Raw genomic sequence first — 19413 nt, 5'->3', positions numbered from 1 at the left:
ACACTACAAAACCCAAAAATCTTTTATTGCTATGAGAATAAAAAAAAACTACTGGCAAAGAGAATCAAAAGCTAAAAAAGCATACAAAATAACTACTTTATTGGTTGGCATTCATACAATACTACAGACAGCTTTTATTACAGTATTAACTAGTAAAAAGGGAATTAAAGGGATACCAAAAAAGGATATAAAATGTTTGCTTTCTCAGTTGCTTCCTATTAATAAACTGTGCTTACCCACACAGACAGGCCAGGGCTGCCAGGATCTGCAGCAGCTGGTCGGTGCCCGTGCTTAGCGGGCATCCCCATGGAACAACACAGTCTCCATGGCAGGACGAGGATCGCTCACCCCAGCAGTCCTGACACCCCATTTTATCAGCTCCACATTACACCACGTAGGGCCAGGACGCAGTATAAGGTGATGCCTGAGTGGCAGCCAAACCCCATCTGTTCATCACCTGAGAGCAACAGTCTGTGCATGCCCTGCTATAGGGCAAGGGGCCAGCAACCCCTGCTCACATCATCTTCCTCTCACCATCATCTTTCTCACTCCTATATATGACCTCTCCCACTGTGTTTCAAGGGTATTTGTGTGCATCTTGCAGTATGGGGCCAAGCCAAGGAGGAACTCAGCTCTGGTAATGGGGGACATCTCGTTGACTTGCTAAAAGACACAATGGACCTTTCAGTTAACTTGTGCCATAAAGTTACATTGTACAATACTCTGGCTGGTTTCACATCCTAATATAATTACTTTCTCACCCCTCTATGCTCCATCGATCATCTAAGTCAAAAGTACACCCTTTACAACTGCTTATAGAACCCACACACCCTATAGGCCCTTGTGCACCCCTATAAACACCCCTTGCCCCCCTATAGACACTCCCAAGCCCTGTAGACCCCCCCATTGACACCCACCTCCATAGACCCTCCCTACTTGTCCCTGGTGATCCAGGTAATAGAAATATTGGGGTGGTGTGTGGGGCTCTGTAGGGGTTGTGGGTTCTATGAGGGGGGGTGTCCATAGGGGTCAGGGGGATCTATAGGGGTGGGGGGTGTCTATAGGAGGGCTGAGGGTCTCCAGGGCGGGCACGAGCCTATAAGGTTCTGCAGGTGCCTATAGCCATTCCCAGCGTGTCTATAGTGTCCTATGGGTGTCTCTACCCATTCCCGGGGTTTCTATAGGGTTCTGTAGGTGCCTAAAACCATTTCCAAGTTTCCTGTAGTGTTCCATCGGTGCCTATACCCGTTCCCGGGGGGTCTGTGGGGGTGGGTGGGTGTCTGTATGGGGTCTGAGACCTCTAGGGGTATGAGAGGGTCTGTAGGGGTGGGTGACTATGGGGTGGGTCTGTAGGGGTGGCTGTGGGGGGATATATGGGGTGTGGAGGGTCTGTGGGTGAGTGGGACCTATGGGGGGTGTCTGTGGGGAGTCTGCATGTCTCTAGGGGTGTGGGGGTGTCTGTAGGGTTGAGTGGGGTCTATGAGGGGGATATAGGGGGTCTGAGGGTCTCTGAGGTGGGTCTGGGTGTTGGTGGGGGGGGGATCTAAAGGGGGGTTGAGGGTCTATAGGGGTGGGGGGGGCTATAGGGGTCTGGGTATCTCTAGGAGCTGAGGGTGGTCCATATAGGGGGGGGTCTGTAGGGGATCTGGGTGTTTATAGGGGTGGGACAGATCCCAAATGGATCCCTGGGAGATCCTAGATGGGTCCTGGATGGATCCCAAGCAGACCCCAAACAGACTCAGGACACATCCTAGACAGATCTCAAACAGATCCCAAACTAATCCTGGGATAGACCTCAGTGTTTTGAGGCTTTTTCCCACTTTTCCACAGCTTTTCCTGGATGACACCAAAGTGAAGAACTTCATCACCTGCTTCAAAGGTGATGAACCCCCCAGTCCCCACCCACCAGCCCTGACTAGGGTCTCAAAATTAATTAGGATCTGACTTTTAATTAGGATCCAATCCTTCATTGGGATTTGCTCTTTAATTGGGATTTGCTCCTTAATTGGGGGAACTGAGCCCCAGGAAGGGGCAGGAAAGGTGGGAACCCCCACCTTGGTCCCCTCTCCAGGTGATGCCTAATTTGCATATTAATGACCTCATTAATTACTCCTCACTAATTACTCAGTCTCTTTTTAATTAAGCACCTCCTGCTGTTGAGAAATTCCTGTTTGCTCTTCCTGAATTCAGAGGCAAATCCTCCTTTGTCCCCTTCCCAGATGGCAGCACCTTAAGGAAACACCTGCTAATTCCAGCCCTAATTCCTGGGAGCTGATCCATGAATCCCTCCATCCCAGGGAGCCATGAATCCTTCAGTCCTGGGAGCTCATTCTTAAATCCCTTAATCCCGGGACCTCATCCATGACTTTCTCAATCCCTGGAGCTCATCCAGGAATCCATCAATCCCTGGAGCTCATCCAGGAATCCATCAATGCTGGGAGCTGATCCATGAATCCCTCCATCCTGGGATCCATAAACACCTTCATCACAGGAGCTCATCCATAAATCCCTGTGGGGTCTGGGGTACCTGCACAGCCAGGGGGTCATCCACAGGTGAGACCCTATGGATCCACCCCATGGAGCTACCCCATGGAGCTCCCTGAGCCATAGAGCCCACCCTATAGATCCCACCCCATAGATCCTCCCCTTTAGGGTCTGGGGTACCTGCACAGCTAGGGGGTCATCAACAGGTGGGTCCTGCCCCATAGATCCACCCCGTAGAGCCCCCTGCCCCAGAGATCCACCCTATAGAGGCCCCAGTCCATCCCAGTTCCCTCCCAGTTTATCTCAGTCCCCCCCAAATTCCCTCAAATCCCCTCCCAGTGCCCAAAATCCCTCCCAGTCCCTCCCAGTCCCCATGAATTCCCACTTGAACCCCTTCCCACTCCCTCCTAGTCCTTCCCAATCCCTCTCAGTTCATCCCAGTCCCTCCCAGTCACCTCCCTGTCCCCCCCAGCAGGGACATCAAGGCCGGGAACATCCTCCTGTCGCCCCCTGAACTGGTCAAACTGGGCGACTTCGGCTCGGCCCCCGTGGCCTCCCCAGCCAATTCCTTCGTGGGGACCCCTTACTGGTGGGACTGGGGAAGACTGGGGGGGTCCTGGGATCGATATCTGGAGGGTTGAGGGGGTCCCAGGGGGGTTTGGGGGAGATAAAATGGGGTTTGGGGAGCCCTGAAGGGGTTTTGTGGGGTCCTGGAAGTGTTTGGGGGGGTCTCTGAGGGGCTTTAAGGGGTCCTTGGAAGGGCTTGGGGGATATGGGGGTCCTGGGATTGGTATTTGGGCCAAAAAGGGAGAAATTTGGAACAAAAAAGGAGCCAAAGAGGGGAAAACTGAACGAAGAAAAGGGAGTTTGGACCAAACATGGGGAAGTTTGGGGCAAAAAAGGGGAAATTTGAGGCAAAAAAGGGGCAGTTTGGACCCAAAAAGGGGCACTTTAGACACAAAAAAATGGGAATTTAAGCCGAAAAAGGGACAGTTTTGACCCAAAAAGGGGGTCCCAGGAGTATTTTAGGGGGTCCCAGAGTGATGGGAGAGCTCAGGAGGAGCTGACAGGGTCCCAGACTGGCTGACACTCAATGTGGGAGGCAGGTACTTCACCACTACAAGGTGAAAATGCTTTTAGTCTCAAAACAACTTGATTCCAATGCAGCAAAAGAGCTTGAAAAATAACTTCTTATGAAGTAGGAGGTCTTTGACTTCTGCCACTTTCTCTGTATTTTGTGTTCACCACCACAGTTTTGCAAGAAATCAATTCATAAACACTTTTTATATGAAGCAAAAAGGAAATTGCACTGTTTTTGTTTTCTAGAAGCACTTTGGTTAACAAAGAACTTGACAGGATGTTGGCCCACATGTTTAAAGATAAAGGGGAGTATATTGAAATAAACTTTATTTTTTTTAAGTAATTAATTAGCAAAGTAGGCCAAAGGCAGTCAAGCTGAGAATCTAAAATATCAAAAGTACCAAAGCAGAAGATAGAATTATTCTTTTAATAATTCTTTATTTCTCTGTTACCCACCTGTTTATCATCTCACAAAGTGAAAATACAACTTCCACCCACAGTTGGTATTTTGGGTGCTTTTTTGTTTGTTTGTTGGATTGATTTTAGGGTTTCATGTTATTGTTGCTCAGTTTCCTCAGGAGAATCCATGAGCAAACCCTGCCCGGGGCAGCCTTTGGGAGACAGTCAGACTCAAACCTTAGTGCTGCTTTTATTCTTATGCACTTGATAAAATAGTTTAGTTATTTAGAGCAGCAACAAGTTCATTTTAAGGTGATTCCCCACACACACTCCTCTTTTCCTTCCTTTACAAAACACCCTTTCACACGTGGAATTTTCACATCCCACCCCCTTTGGTAATAAAACTCTGCAAGTGAAGCAAATGCTCTTCTATTAATAGATCAAATTTAATTCTATATGTTAAAATACCCAATTTAATTTTATATATATATACATATATATGTTGTGGAAACAGAACTTGGGGAAACAAGCAGGATCATAGAGGAGCATTCCTAACTGACCACAGTCCTGAGTATTTTGAGCTCATTTTGAGCTATTTACGTCACGGACAGCTCATTGTAAATGATGGCATTGATTTGCTAGGTAGGTATTACCTGTCTGACATCTGAATTATTCCTCTTTGGGAGTTAAGCTTTGCCCTCCAGGTGAAGCCAGAGGGACCTTTCTGTGCTCATCTCCGTGGTTTTCTTTGGAGTTTATTTCCTCGGGATTTATTCTCGAGTGTTGCAGCTCCATGTTTCTTGATTTAATCAAGGTATTGCTTGATTTAATGAAGGTATTGCTTGATTTAATGAAGACAGGCTCTTTGTTTATCTTGGGAGTATTAAAAGTTGTCCATCCTGGATTCATCTTTGGCTGGAATTCTGGAGCTGATACCTTTAACCCAATGCTGGTGTTGCAAACATCCTGGCTGAGTGTTTTTTTCCTTTTAGCTGCAAGCAAGCTTTTCCACTGCCCAGTTACATCTAATACAATGTCTGTGGTTGTTGCCCAGCAGGGAGAAGGGTGATTTCTGCATTAACAGTTCCCTGGAAATAACAAACTCTCTGTTTCCAGGTGTCCTGCAGGAAACCAGGTTTTTTGGTATCGATTTGATATTTGAACAACTGGAAATAGCCCTGAAGGTAATTTGTTTGGAGACCTGAATGCACCTGCCCTGCTCTTGCAGGGGATGTGTAATTTAGTGCTATCTGTGTCAGCTGTTGAAGAACATTCCCAACAGAATTCCCAGCCAGCTGAGGATCACCCTCCCACCTCTCAGAAGGAGTTTGTCCGGTTCCTGCTGGCAACACCCCCAAGTCCCAGCTGTGCTGTCAGGTGAGAACACATTTCTCTTTCTAACAAAATTCTAGGAATTTTTTCTCAAATTTCTTCTCCTCTAAACCTCCCTCTTTTCTATTAAAACCACTGCCCCTTGTGCTGTCCCTCTCTGCAGTGTTGGTGTCTGGTGCTGGAATGTGGCAACGTGAAATGCGAACAATGTGTTCTCTTGAACTGAATTTGGATTCTGAGCTGTGGCACAGTGACCTTGATTTGGAATTCCAGGGTGGTTTGGGCTGTATTCCTGCTTTAGGGGGAAGCTTTCCTGGAGGAGCAATTTGTTTAAATGTAAAACGAACCAAGGACAATTTTTGAGAGCTTTGCATTTATATTTCATTAGTCTGAAGTAGTAGAATAAATGGTCTTGTGTGTATTTGTCTGTATAGAATCATGGAATGGGTTGGGTTGGAAGGGACTTTAAAGGTCTTCTCATTCCACCCCCTGCCATGGGCAGGGACACCTTCCACTAGAGCAGGTTGATCCAACCTGTCCTTGGACACTTGCAGGGATCCAGGGGCAGCCACAGCTTCTCTGGGAATTCCATCCCTGCCCCTCCCCACCCTCCCAGGGAAGGATTTCTTCCCAGTCTCCCATGTAACCCTGCTCTCTTTCAGTCTAAAAACCATTGCCCCTTGTCCTGTCCCTCCAGGCCCATATCAAAAGTCTCTCTCCCTCCTTTTTATAAACCCCCTTCCCTGGTGGGGTGTCTTCAGCTCCTCCCAGGACCTGTGTGTGTCTGTATCTATCTTGTATCCGTGTATATTTATAGACAGGATATATTTTAATACATTTCTGTCCATATATTTATACCTAGATATTTATACACTGTAAATATTAATGCATACCTGTCTACACAATGATGTTAACTTTGTGTCCAGATTTACCCCTTCCCCTGTGTAACCTTTTTGGGGGGTTTATTCCTTGGGATTTCCAGGGTCTCAGTTTCAGTGGAGCAGATCTTTCCCACCGGGATCTTTGCTATATCAACTGCAAGGTGGCCAATCTGAGCCACTGCAACCTGGCCTGTGCCAACCTGTGCTGTGCCAGCCTGGAGAGGGCTGACCTGTCAGGCTCTGTGCTGGATGGAAGAGCTGCTGCAGCTTGGGAGGGCTGGGTTTGTGTTAACAGAGAGGAGCTGGAACAAACAGAGCAGTGTAAAACATCGAGTTCTTAAATATATTCTGGAGATATTCTGGTTCCCAAAGCTTTTACACTTCCTCCCAGTAATGATTTAATGGGATTGACTCCCAAAGCAGAAATTAAAAGTGTCTTCTTTTTTGTCTTTGGTGTTGTTCTTCTGGCTCTCAGTGACTCCTGTCTGTGCCAGTGCCCACAAGGGCTGCACTGAGTCTGTGACCATCTCAGCCTGAAATCCCCTTGTCCTCCTGCAATTCACACAGCTCTGAGGCAGCACCAGTGTGAAGCTGCTGTGTTTCTGACTGTTTTTCCTCACAGAACTCCTTTCTGTGTGTGTTCCAGGTGCCAGCCTGAAAGGAGTGGCCATGGAGGGCAGTCAGATGACAGGAATTAACCTCCGAGTTGCAACGCTGAGAAACGCCAAACTAAAGAACTAGAACCTCGGGGGAGCAACGTTGGCAGGAACTGATTTGGAAGTGAATTAGGATTCATTTTCCATCCTATTCCTTTCTCTCCTATAGTCAGCTGGTAATTTGGGGGATTGCTGGCTTTTGAGTGACCTCTCCAGCTTCAGACTCCAATGGAGTTCAGGTAAATGTACTTCAAGTAAAGCTTTGAAAAGAGTTCTGGGTGCATTCCATTGACACTTCTTTTTCTTTTCCCCTTCTCAGTTGGGACCTATCAGGTTGTGACCTCCAGGAAGCCAATTTGAGGGGCTCTGATGTGAAAGGAGCCATCTTTGAAGAGATGCTGACCCCCCTGCACACGTCCCAGAGTGTCAGAAAGGGAAGAGAAGACGTCAAAGAGGAAGGAATCCAAACATCTGTCATGACTTTTTTCCCCATCCTCCCCTTCCTGAGTTAGAAGGAATGGTTATTAGACAACTTCCATTTGCAGTAGTGCCTAAGCAGACTCTTTCTGATCACTTTTGGGGAGGGAATTTTTGTTTCAGAGGTGGAAAGAGAGAGTTTCTCCCTTTGTGAAGAGAGTGAGGAAGTGGGCTGGTTCTGAAACCAGAAAGTGGGGCTGGTTTGGGGGGGAGGGTTCGAGACTTTCATTGTTTAGCATTGCCTGACTTTGGAATGCATTTTAATGTCTAAAGCACAATATATGCAATTCTGTTTATTAAGTCTGTAGCTGCAATATGAATAGAAAATGTTATTGGTGTATAGTAGCAAAGAAAGTGGAGGTTTCCAGGTAGACAAGTGTCTTTACAGTCAATGTCTTCATTCCTGCAGGGTGTTAATGCCAGGGGTGGTCACACAGTGCCCACAGGACGTGTTCAGGTCTCTGCTGGGGTGGAAACAGTGGGGAACTGTCCTCAGAGGTCCTAAATTGCTGTGGAGTAGTTGGAGTGTAGGTTTAGAGCAGCTTTATCCCCTCAAATGTGCAGAGGAAGCTGCTGCCCCTGCAGGGACCTGCCCAGAGCCCGGATTGAGTTTCCCCTGGAAGATCCCTGGGCAGAAATGGGATGTCTTAGTTAATGTTCTCCAAAGGAGTGTGAAATTGCACTCTCAATCCCAGCTGGGAAGAAAAATTCCCCTGCTTCCACATGTCCTGACCACTCCAGACTGGAGTTCCTGTAGCTTTTTCCTTCTTTGTTGGGAATTCAATGGTCAGAGGAAAACACAGAAGTGTCCCCAAAGCAGAGAGAAGCTCTGGGGCCACAGCACTTGCTCCCCCCTCTTCTCATCCCTTCAGGAGATGAATAAATGGCCCTGTTTCCCCTCAGTGTACTATGCAAATCCTCCTGGAAAGCATGGGCATAATCCCATTTGCCAGTCAGATCCACTCTGGGCTGCTTAAAGCAGCTGTAAAAGCATCTTGCCTGGGGCCAAGTGCCCTTTCCACACTTGCTTTACCTGTGGAAAAAAGCAGGGAAAGCTGTTTTTTGTGTGGGCACCCTTCATGTCTCAGTGTTTGTGATCTTGGGAATCCTCAGGAACCTGGAACAATGCCAGATTATCTGTTGTCTTAAGATTTGTACCTGGAGATTTTTTTGATTTGTGTTTAAATCTTCCTTGAAAATACCACTGATAGAAAACAATGTAAAAAAAAAGGAAAAAAAAGAAAAAAAAAAGAGAAAAAACCAATACGAGGGAAAAAAAGGAGGGAAAAAGAGAAAAAGGAGAAAAAGAGAAAAAAAAAGACAGAAAAAACAGGAAAAAATGAGACAAATAGAAAAAAAAGAAAAAAGTAAAAAGGGGAAAAAAGAAAAAAAGAAAAAAGGGAGAAAAAAGAAAGCAGGAAGAAAAAAAAAAGAAAAAAGAGAGGGGGAAAAAAAGACAGAAAAAGAAAAAAAAAACCAAATCCTCACTCCGCTCACGTGCAAATGGCCGCTATGATCCGACAAGACTACAACTCCCGTGCTGCCCCGCGCGGCGCGCAGGCGCGTCGGCAGGCGTGCGGAGGCGTGGCCCCGCGCTGATTGGCTGCGGCGGTGTTCTCTAAAGGCGGCGCGCGCGCAGAGCGGGAATCGTTGATGGCGGCGGGGCCTGCCCTTGTCTGTGAGAGCTGGCGGGGGGTGCGGGAGAGCGGGGTCTGGGGATCCCCTCGGGGGCTGCGGGGAGCGCGGCTGTGGTGGGAAAGGCTGGAGGGCTCGGGAGGGTTTAGCGCGGGGGATCGGGGGTTCCCGAGGGTCAGAGCGCAGGGCATTGGAACCCTCTCGGGGGCTGCGGGGCCCGGGGGCCTCCCAAGAACCCGGATGTTCGATTCGATTCCGAGAAAGTCCCTCGGAAAAAAAAATCAAAACCACCCAACCAAAAAAAGAACCCTAAAAAAAGGAAAAGTGAGAAAAAGGTGAAGGAAAAACTGCAAGGGCCAGGATGATTTTATTGCTTTGCTTCAGTTTTTCCTTGGTCTCCTCCTTCTCAGATTTTCTGCTCTCTTCCTTTACAGAAAGCTCTTTTGCTGTTCTGTGGGTTTGGGGTCCCTGGGGGGTCCCTGAGGAGGTTTTGGGGGGTCTCTGAATGGGTTTAGTGTCCTGAGGGGACTTAAGGGAGGGGTTGACGGTCCCTGAGGGAGTTTTGGAGTCTCCGAGGGAATTGGGAGGTCCTGGGGGGCCTTTTGGGGGGGGTCTTTGAAGCAGTTTTGGGTGTTTCTAATGTGATTTCGGGAGTCCCAGATGGTTTTGAGGGTCCCTGAAGGGGTTTTTGGGGTCCCTAAAAGGGCCTGGGGGGGTCCCAGGTGGGTTTTAGAGGTCACTGAGAGGGTTTAGGGGGTGCTGGGGAGGGATGAGGTCTCTGAGTGGATTTGTGGGGTCCTTGAAGAGGTTTGGATGGGTCCAGAGGTGGATTTCTGAGGGGATTTCAGGGGTTTTGAGGAGATTTTATGGGGTCTCTGTGTCGGCGGACTGACCCCAGGGAAAGGGGATCCCAATGCCTGTCCTGAACCCCAGAGACCCCCAAAACTCAGCACACAGAGATCCCACAGGGAGGGGGGCCTGAGGGTCCCCTAAAGCCCAGCAGTGGGGTTCAGGAGGTCTCTCAGTCTCCAGGGGAGGGGTCCTGTGGGTGCCTCCGAAAATCCAGGAGGAGAGATGTACCACATCTGGGTAAGGGGATCCCAGTGCCCCCAGTGTATCCCAGTGACCCTCAGTATGGCCCAGTAACCCCTTCAGTGACCACTCAGTGTGTCCTAGTGACCTCCAACTGCCCCCCAGTGTGGCCCAGTGATCCTCCAGTGAGCACCCAGTAACCCCCAGTATGGCCCAGTAACCTCCCAGTGTGCCCCTGTGTGTCCTGGTAATCCCCCAGTAACCCCCCCGTGCCCCCTGGTTCCCCCCAGTGTGTCCCAGTATCCCCCAGTAATGACCCAGTGCCCTGCAAAGCCCCCCAACTGTCCCCAGTGTGTCCCCAGATGCCCTGGGCCTTTCTGTGAGTGTGGGGGAGGGGACGTTTTTGTGGTCAGAGGGTCCAGGGGGGGCTCCTGGGGTGAGATGGAGGGTTGGGGACATCAGGGATGGTGTTTGGGGACAGTGGGGACGGGTTTGTGGACAGTGGAATTGGGGGTGTCAAGGGGGGAATTGGAAACACCAAGAGGGTCTTGGGGACACGAGGGGGGTCTCAGGACTGACCTGCTCGTAGGGAAGCCCCTCCTCTCCCCCTCTAGGCCCCATTAATTCCCTCAAATGTCCCCCAACTCCCCTTTTTTTCCTTTAATCCCCTCCCCCCAGATACCTTTGACCCCCCAATGCCCACAAGACTCTTTTAATTCCCCCAAATGCACCCAAGGCCCCCCAAACCCCCCAAATCCCCATCCAAACCCTCCAGATCCCCCCAAATCTCTCCCAAGTCCTCCTTCAAATCCCTTCCAACCCCCCCAAATAAGGATCACCTGGCACCCTGGGACAGGAACACAGTGGGCTGTACTGGGGGCACTGGGCTGTACTGGGAGGGCACTGGGGGGGGCTCAGGTGTCCCAGGACAACGTGGCCCAGCTCCAGGAGAGATCTGGGGAGCAGTGAGGAGGTACTGGTCTGTCCTGGTCTGTCCTGGTCTGTACCCCCAATCCCCAAAGCCCCTCCCCAGCTCCCCCAGGACCCTCCCAGACCCCAAAGCCCCCCAGGCTCCCCCAGGCCTCTGACTTGGTCCTGCTGCCCCTTGAGCATCTCTAGCTCCTGCAGAACCAGGCATTTCATCAGCAAATGTGCAGGTGACACCAAGCTGGGGGTGTGTTGATGTGCTGGAAGGCAGGAGGGCTCTGCAGAGGGACCTGGCCAAGCTGGATCCATGGGCTGATTCCAAGGGATGAGGTTCAAGCAGGCCAAGGGCCGGGTCCTGCCCTTTGGCCACAAGAAGCCCCGCCAGCCCCCCGGGCTGGGGCCAGAGTGTCTGGAGAGCAGGCAGGCAGAAAGGGAGCTGGGAGTGGGGATGGACAGGAAGATGAACAGGAGGCAGAGTGTGGCCAAGAGGTCCAATGGATGGTGGCCTGTCTGAGGAAGAGTGTGGCAGCAGGAGCAGGGAAGTGATTGTTGGGCTGGACTGAGCTCTGGTGAGGCCACCCCTGGAGTGCTGTGTCCAGCTCTGGCCCCTGAGCTGAGGAAGGCCCTGGAGGGGCTGGAGCAGGTGCAGAGAAGAGCAGCGAGGCTGGGGAAGGGAGTGGAGCACAAGTGGTGTGAGGAGAGGCTGGGGGAGCTGGGGGTGTTGAGGCTGGAGAAGAGGAGGCTCAGGGGAGACCTCCTGACTGTCTGCAAGTCCCTGCCAGGAGGTTGGAGCCAGGTGGGGGTGGGGCTCTTGTACCAGGCAGCAGCAGTAGGACAAGAGGGCTGGGTCTTGAGCTGTGCCAGGGGAGGTTTAGGTTGGATATTAGGAAGGAATTTTTTGCCAAGAGAGTAATCAGGCATTGGAATGGGCTGGGCAGGGAGGGGGTGGAGTCCCCGTCCCTGGAGGTGTTGAAGGTGAGAGTGGATGTGGCCTCAGTGCCATGGTCTGGGAAGCACGACGGGGTTGGATCAAGGGTTGGACTTGATGGTCTCAGAGGTCTTTTCCAACGTGGCTGATTCTGTGATTCTCTGATTCCCATTCCTATGGCAGCACATGCTTGAGGCTCCATCCCCAGGGTGATAGAGATGTCTGTCCATATCTATCTCCAAGGTTAGTCTGTAAATGTGTGGTGTTAGAAAAGCTGACTAAGTTCTGGGTTGGTTGTAGAAGGAGAAAGAAACCCCCAGGCCAGTGCAGGCAGGCAGCCCTCAGCTTGCACCTCATGTCCCCTCCCTGCAGGTTCCTGTCCTTGAGCCCAGGCCCTGAGGTGAGGCTGAGAAGTGGCGCGGAGGTGAGCCCAGAGCTGTCCCTGAGGTGAGGCTGAGAATAAGTGCAAGGCAGAGGTGCTGCTGAGGAAGGAGAGCCCCGTGGTGGGGAAGGCACAAAGCTGTGTTTGCCCATCCCCAAGAAGGTGCTGTGTCCATCCCCTGTGTGCCAGGTGAGCTGGGGCTTTGCTGCAGAGCTGCGGGCGCTGATTTGAGCGGCTGCAAGTGCTGAGATGGTGGGCACCCAGGAACACAAACTGTGCCTGGCCACGGAGCCTGCAAGGAGGAGCAGAGAGAGCCCTGGCAGTGTGGGGGGCCAGGTTGTCCCTGTGCCTTCCCCTGCAGGCCCTGGCTGTCCCTGCTGGGCCCCTGTCCATCCCCATCAGGTCCCTGCCCGTCCCCCCCGGGCTGAGCTCCCCCCAGGAAGTGCCGTGGAGCTGAAGCTGCTGCCATCCCCCCCCTGCAGCCGCTGCCCCAGCCAAGGGAGCAGCAAAGGCAGGGCCAGGAGCAGAGGCAGCAGCAGGGGAGCCCTGGGGGGGCCGGGAAGCTCTTGTGTGGGGCAGGAAAGAGGCGCTGGGCACGAGGCCGGGGCTGTGCTGAGCAGGCCCAGCCCTCACATCCCCCCAGCCAACGCCGGCTGCCCGGGGGGCACGGGAGGGACCCCCAGCCCGTGTGCCCCACACTGAGCTGGCAGAGAGAGAGCCAAGGGACAGGGATGTGGGCAGGGCCACGGGTGAGGGACAGGCAGGGCCCTTGCAGGGCCACGGTGAGGGCACAGCCTGTGGCAGCAGAGCTGCCCAGGGCCGGGGGCAGCCGGGGTGTTGGTACCAGGCACTGCTGGGGCTGAGCAGAGCACAAGGCCTCTTGCAGAGCCCTGGAGCAGCCTCCCACTTGCCAGCCCTTCCCTGGTGGGGTGACACTGTCCCCTCCCTCCAGGACACTCCCCCAGAAATCTTCGTGGGGGCCTTTTGTGTCTATTCCTGGTTGCTGATTCCTGCTGGGGACCTGAGGGACTCTCTGCAATCCCATGCATGGGGCACAATCTCCTCTCCAGAGCTTGACTCACTGCAGACTTTGCAGGGAAATCTGTGCTGGCAGCTGCATCCTGAGTCCAAGGGCAGTTTGTATCCCTGAGTGCTGATCCATCCTGGGGACCCAAGGGATCCTCTGCCATTCCATCCATGCAGCCGGAGTCACCCTCCTGCCCTTGACTCCCTGCAGAGGAACAAGTGCCATCTCTGTTTGGGAGAAGCCAGATGTTGCTCCCAGGCCATCAGAAGTGGTGCTGAAGCCTCTTTCAGCCCAGCCCTGGGTGCAGTTTTCTCATCCACTCACCAAGTGCCCACTGCCCCAGCCGGCACTGACCAGCCAGGGCGTTTGGCACACTTGGATTGGTGGTTTGGAGAAACAGCCCTGGACTGGCAGGGGGCCAGATAAGGTTGTGGAACAGCCCTGGCGAGGTGCCTGCACTGGCAGGGGGCCAGGGGATCACTGCTCCACGGAACCAGCTGGAGCTCTGGGTTTATGCAGGATGGAGCAGAGACCCCCCTGCAGCCCGGGAGGAGCCCGTACCAGAGCAGGGGATGCCCAAAGGAGGCCAAGAGCCTGTGGGAAGCCCCTGCAGAGCCGTGGGAGCAAAGCCCTGGTTTCCAGGGCTGCCCCCCCGCCCCAGTTTGTTGGGTTTAAGTGCAAACTGCAGCAGGGCCCTCCCTTGGCAGCAGCTGGTGCCGTGACACAGGCTGGGAGATGTGCCAGCCCAGGAGGGACTGAGGGCAGGGGGGTTTCTAGGGACCATCCAGCGCCCCTCGCTGCCCACGAGGGCTGGAACGGCCCGAGGGAGCGGGGGCTGTGGGGGCTGCTCACCCCACCCGGGCAGGGAAAGGCCCGAGGGACCGCCCGGGGGAACCGGGGGCCCTGCCCGGCCCCTGCACCTTCCCCGCCCAGCGCTGCCGCGGCTGGAGTGCAGTGGAATTCCCAGCACGAAGAGGTGGCGAAGGTGGAGCCGCACAGACACGGGGGGCTGCCTTCTGCTCCCAGCGCCTCTTGGAGCCGAGCAGTTGCTGGAACTGGACAGGGATGGGTCAGCAGACTTGTCTGGGCACTGGTGGTGCTGGGAGCCCCCCCGGCTGCGGGTGAGGAGCTCTCGGATGAGCAGGGGATGGGAAGGGGGAGGTCGGTGGGAAAAGGGGGGTCAGAGGGGACAGAAGGGGTGGTGGGACCCTAAACTGAGTGGGAGAGGAGGGTATCCACCAAAAGTGGAAGGGGAGGGGCACTGAGGTTTGGGAGATGATGGGAAATGGGTGGGAGAGGTCAGAAGAGTGGGGAAAGGGGAGGGTGGGACCCTGAAACTGAGCATGAGGGGGCTGGGGAGTGGGGGGATGATGTGAGAGAGGGAGGAAAAAAGTGGGGGTTGGGACCCCAGAAGTGATCCTAATTGGGCTGGGAATTGAGGGGACCGTGAAAAGTGGAAGGAATAGGGAGAAAGGTGGAAAAGGGGAGGTGGTCTGGACAGTCTGACAGTCCCATGGGAGTCTTTGGGCACAGGGAGGTTGGCAAAGGGGGGTGGCCCCCCTGAGCTCCCAACTTCCTCTGGGGTACTGGGGCTGCTGGATCCAATGTTCTTAGGGCCCAGACATTTCTTTGGGCCAAAGAACCCTAATACACTTGGCACAGACTACATTTTACCACCATCTGTTCTCAAACAACTCTGCTGGTTCAGAGCAGCACAGTAGGACAGTGGGGACCCCTGGCTCCCCAGGACAGCAAGGTGGAGAACCTGGAGAGGGGGAATGTCTGGGAACGTGGCAACGCAAAGGCGAGAGTCAGAGGAGAAGAGACCCTTGGGACCCCCAACACTCCCAGCATTCCCTAAGGGGGACCCCCAGCATCGCAGACAGGGGAGACCCTCTGAACCCCAGAGGGGAGAGACCAGAGAGGGGGAACTCCTGGGAGAGTTTTTTTGGGTTAATCTTCATATTTTAGAGTACTTTTTAGCTGAATCTCAACTTTTTGCAGTTTGGATGGGCAGGAGTTTTCTCACTATTTCTGAGGAGCTTTTGCCTGAATTTCGATTGTTTGGGTTTTTCTGGGCTGAATCTTGGGTTTTTCTGGACACAGGATGCCCAGTGAGTTCTAGAGATGGTCTTGGGCAGGAGGAACCCCCAAGCCAACACGCTTGGCCCTTGTTTTCCCCCCCCCATCAGGATTTTTCCTTCCCAAAGCTTGGGCGGATGGAGGAGGAGGCTGCGAGGAAGAGGAAGATGCCTTGGGCCCCCCAGGCAGGTGAGGAGGAAGTCAGTGGCCCTTTGGGCGGGTGTTGTGCTGGCTCTGGCAGCCGAGCATGGCCCCGGCTGCAGGACAACCCCGCTGCCACCGCCGTCCTGCCGGGGCCGGAGTTGGGGGGATGTCCTTGGCCTTCCCTGTGGGCCGGAGGCAAATCCCCTCCCTGTCCTTGTTGCTTCCTGCCCCAGGCCCCGAGCTGAGGACGGAGAGCCCGGAGGACAAATCCCCCCTGGTGGGAGAGGCTGTTTTGAAGGGCTCCCCGGTGCAGGAAGGCAGCGGGGAGGAAAAGGTCCGGAGATGCCCCCGCAGGAGGGGCTCCAAAGCCATCCCAGGGTGCTCTGAGGAGGAAAGAACCAGCCTGTGCTGGGAAGGCAGCCGGAGCTTGAGGCGGAGCTCTGAGCTGGTGGTCCCTGAGCAGCCTCCCAGCAGGGAGAAGCCCTTCAGGTGCTTGGAGTGTGGGAAGAGCTTCAGGAAGAGCACCAAACTCCTCACCCACCAGCACATCCACACTGGGGAACGGCCCTACTCATGTAGGGAATGTGGGAAGAGTTTCAGGGACAGCTCCTCCCTGATCAAACACAAGCGCATCCACACTGGGGAACTGCCATACCCATGTCAGGAATGTGGGAAGAGCTTCAGGAACAGCTCCAACCTGATCCGACACCAGCAAATGCACACTGGGGAACTGCCCTACCCATGTCAGGAATGTGGGAAGAGCTTCAGGGACAACTCCAACCTGATCCGACACCAGCACATCCACACTGGGGAACGGCCCTACACGTGTCGGGAATGTGGGAAGAGCTTCAGGTACAGCTCCAACCTCCTCACCCACCAGCACATCCACACCAGGGAACGGCCCTACAAGTGCTTGGAATGTGGGAAGAGGTTTCAGCGCAGCTCAAGTCTTCTCAGGCATGAGCAGACACACACGGATGAGAGGCCCTTCCGCTGCACCGACTGCGGGAAGGGCTTCAACCAGAGCGGCAACCTTGTCAGGCACCAACGCATCCACACCGGGGAGAGGCCCTACAAGTGTGGGGAGTGTGGGAAGAGCTTCACTGACAGGTCTTATTTGACCAAACACCAACGGACCCACCAGTAAGACAAACCCTACAAGTGTTCTGGCTGTGGGAAGAGCTTTGATCTCTGCTTCCACCCCGAATGAACCCCCTGATGATGAGGCAGCCCCTGGAGTCCAGTGACTGTCAGTCCATCCCTTTCAACCACAAAGGGCCAGTCCCCTTTCCCAGGGGCAGCTTCTTCCAACAGAACCCTTTATGGGGGGGTGTGGAGATTCCTGCCTTGGCTGGGGAGCCCCCAAGGTCACTGCTGGAGGTTGAGAGCAGAGATCTCCCCACGAGCGTTGGTCTGGGGGAGTTCCATCCATCTCTAAATAAGAATTATTGCTTTTGTGCCAGCTTGAGTAGAATTGCTTCAACAATTGCTTTAGTGTAGAGCACTGTCCTCTCTTATCCTGTACTCCTGGTAGTTTTAGTGTTTCTATTGTGCAGTAATTAATTCTGATGAAGATCTTTTGTCTGATCATTTGTATCCCTAAATAATTCATTTCTATCAACAGATCTGATTTGCCATCATTAAAACCTTGGGGACAAAAGTGTTTCAGTCACAGCTCTGTAATTCCTCTAAACTGAAAGTGCTGGGATAATGCAAGGCTGAGATTGGATCCAGCAGCCCCCAGCACCCCACAGGAAATTAGGAGCTCAGGGGGGCCACCCCCCTTTGCCAGCCCCCCTGTGCCCAAAGACCCCCATGGGACTGTCAGACCCGCCAGACCACCCCCCCTTTTCCATCATTCTCCCTGTTCCTCCCACCTTCCCACTGTCCCCTCAATCCCCAATTTCCCCCCCCCGAACAGTTTTGGGGTCCCAACCCCCACTTTTTGCCCCCTCTCCTGTGGGTGCTGAAGGAGAAAATGAGGCTGCACACACAGAGTTCCATTACAGGACTTGTCCTCCCATCTTTCCCTGTCCCCCTTTCATTGGGGTTCCTTTGGAAACAGCGCCTGGGCTTTGTCTTTTAGTCCACTGGAATTCCCAGCGTGACCCCAAAGCAGTGCCCTGATCCCACACCTTCCCCTCCCCTCAAGTGCTGGCTGTGTTCAGCCACCAGAGAAAAACACAGGCTGCCCTGCAGAGCATTCCAAGTGATTTCCACTTTGGCAAACAGCACTCTCTGGATGGAAAACACCAGTCAAGGCCAAAACACTCCTTGTTGATCCTGATTAACTGAATGCAGCTGCTGCTGCCTTAACTTGTTCCCATAGAAATTGTCAGGGTTCCTTTGCTTCCAGGAGACCCCACATGTCCCAATGACCCCTTGATTCCATGAGCTTCCACGAGCTTCCACAGTCTCCAAAGGTTCCTTTACTTCCATGAGGCCCTGCAGTCCCAAAATGCCCTTTGGATTCTCAGAGATTTCCCACTGTCCCAGGGTCCCTTGTGCTTCAGAAGGAGCTGCAGTGGGACAGTGGCCCCTTGGTTCCGTGAGCTCTGCAGTGTTCCAGGAATCCTTGGGTTCCAGGAGAGCCTGCAGTTTCACAAGGACCACTTGAATGCAGGAGGTTCTGCAGGGTCACAGTGGGCCCTGGATTCTGGGAGGTTCAGAAATATCTCAGGGCTCCCTTGGTTGCAGGAGGTTTGACAGTGTCCCAGAATTCCTTTGATTTCATGAGGCCCTGGATTGTCCCAATGGACTCCTGATTCCAGGAGCCCCCTCAATGTCACAATGGTCCCTTGGTTCCATGAGTTTCCACAGTGTCCCAGGGTTCCTTTTGTTCCATGTGTGACACCTGCAGTGTCACAATGGGCCCTGAATTCCACGAGTTTTCCCAGGGTGACAGTGCTGCCTTGATTCCATGAAATGTCCCAGTGTCCCAGGGCTCCAGAAGGCCCTGCAGTGTCACAGTGGTCCTTGGTTCCATGAGGTTACTTATTGCTTTATTTGCCTCAGTCTTTAACACCCAAAGCAGTTGTCCTCAGCATCCCCAGCTCCCAGGGCTGGCAGTTGGTGATGGGGAGCTGAGTGAAGCCCCCATAATGCAGAAGGAAATGGTCAGGGACCTGCTCTGCCAATGAGACCCCCCCAAGTGTCTGGGCCCACATGGGATGCACCCAGGAGTCCTGAGGGAGCTGGAGAAAGAGCTGGCCAAGCCACTCTCACTCATTGCCCAGCAGTGCTGCACAACTGCACAAGTCCCAGCTGACTGGCAACAAGCAAATGGGATGCCCATGCACAGGAAGGGCCAAAAGGACCATCTGGGCAACTCCTGGGCTGTCCCATTGACCTCAGGACCAGGGAAGTCCATGCAGCAGATCCTCCTCAGTGCCATCCCATGGAACGGGCAGGACAACCAGGGGATCAGGCCGAGCCAGCGTGGGGTTGGGAAAGGCAGGTCCTGCCTGACCAACCTCATCTCCTTCTCTGACAAAGGACCCGCTCAGCAGCTGAGGGAAAGGCTGGGATGTGTCTCTCTGGAATTCCAGAAAGCCTTTGGCACCATCTCCCCCAGCATCTCCTGCACAAACTGGCTGCTCAGGGCTTGCCCAGGGAACTGTTTGCTGGGTGACAAAGTGGCTGATGGCCCAGGGAGTGGTGGGGAATGGAAGGAAATCCAGGTGGGGCCGGTCACTAGTGGGGTTCCCAAGGGCTCAGGGTTGGGGCTGCTCCTGTTTAACATCATTACTGATGATCTGGGCCAGGGGATCAAGTGCCCCCTCAGTAAAGTCGTGGACAACACCACGGTGGATGTGAGTGTGGATGTGCTGGAGGGCAGGAAGGCTCTGCAGAGGGATCTGGACAGGCTGGATCAAGAAGGCCAAGTGTCAGGGCCTGCCCTTGGGTCCCAACAATCCCCTGGAACACTCCAGGCTGGGGGCAGAGGG

General features: G+C 53.5%; 1 protein-coding gene, 1 long non-coding RNA gene and 1 pseudogene across 3 annotated transcripts; all 3 read left to right on the top strand.

Moving 5' to 3' along the window:
* The first annotated feature begins 1336 nt into the window (after nt 1-1336).
* Nucleotides 1337-7344, top strand: LOC116781304 (annotated as a pseudogene).
* A 4594-nt stretch (nt 7345-11938) lies between these two features.
* LOC116781354 lies at nt 11939-15511 on the top strand. 2 transcript variants are annotated; one of them, XR_004354851.1, is made up of 3 exons: nt 11939-12074; nt 12204-12402; nt 15433-15511. It is a non-coding gene; the product is annotated as an uncharacterized LOC116781354 (long non-coding RNA). The 2 variants fall into 2 exon arrangements; XR_004354852.1 differs by lacking the exon at nt 15433-15511 and having other exon boundaries at nt 12204-12231; nt 12279-12517.
* Nucleotides 15512-15802: 291 nt separating this feature from the next.
* On the top strand, nt 15803-16622 carry LOC116781346 (zinc finger protein 586-like). Its single transcript, XM_032677038.1, has one exon. It carries the CDS (start codon nt 16182-16184, stop codon nt 16611-16613), a length of 432 nt encoding a protein of 143 aa, XP_032532929.1. The 5' UTR covers nt 15803-16181; the 3' UTR covers nt 16614-16622.
* The last annotated feature ends 2791 nt before the right edge of the window (nt 16623-19413 follow it).

The sequence above is a fragment of the Chiroxiphia lanceolata genome (assembly GCF_009829145.1).
Source record: "Chiroxiphia lanceolata isolate bChiLan1 chromosome W unlocalized genomic scaffold, bChiLan1.pri scaffold_40_arrow_ctg1, whole genome shotgun sequence".
Lineage (NCBI taxonomy): Eukaryota > Metazoa > Chordata > Aves > Passeriformes > Pipridae > Chiroxiphia > Chiroxiphia lanceolata.
Note: the sequence above shows the minus strand (reverse complement) of the source record. Positions and strands in the feature narration are given on the sequence as shown.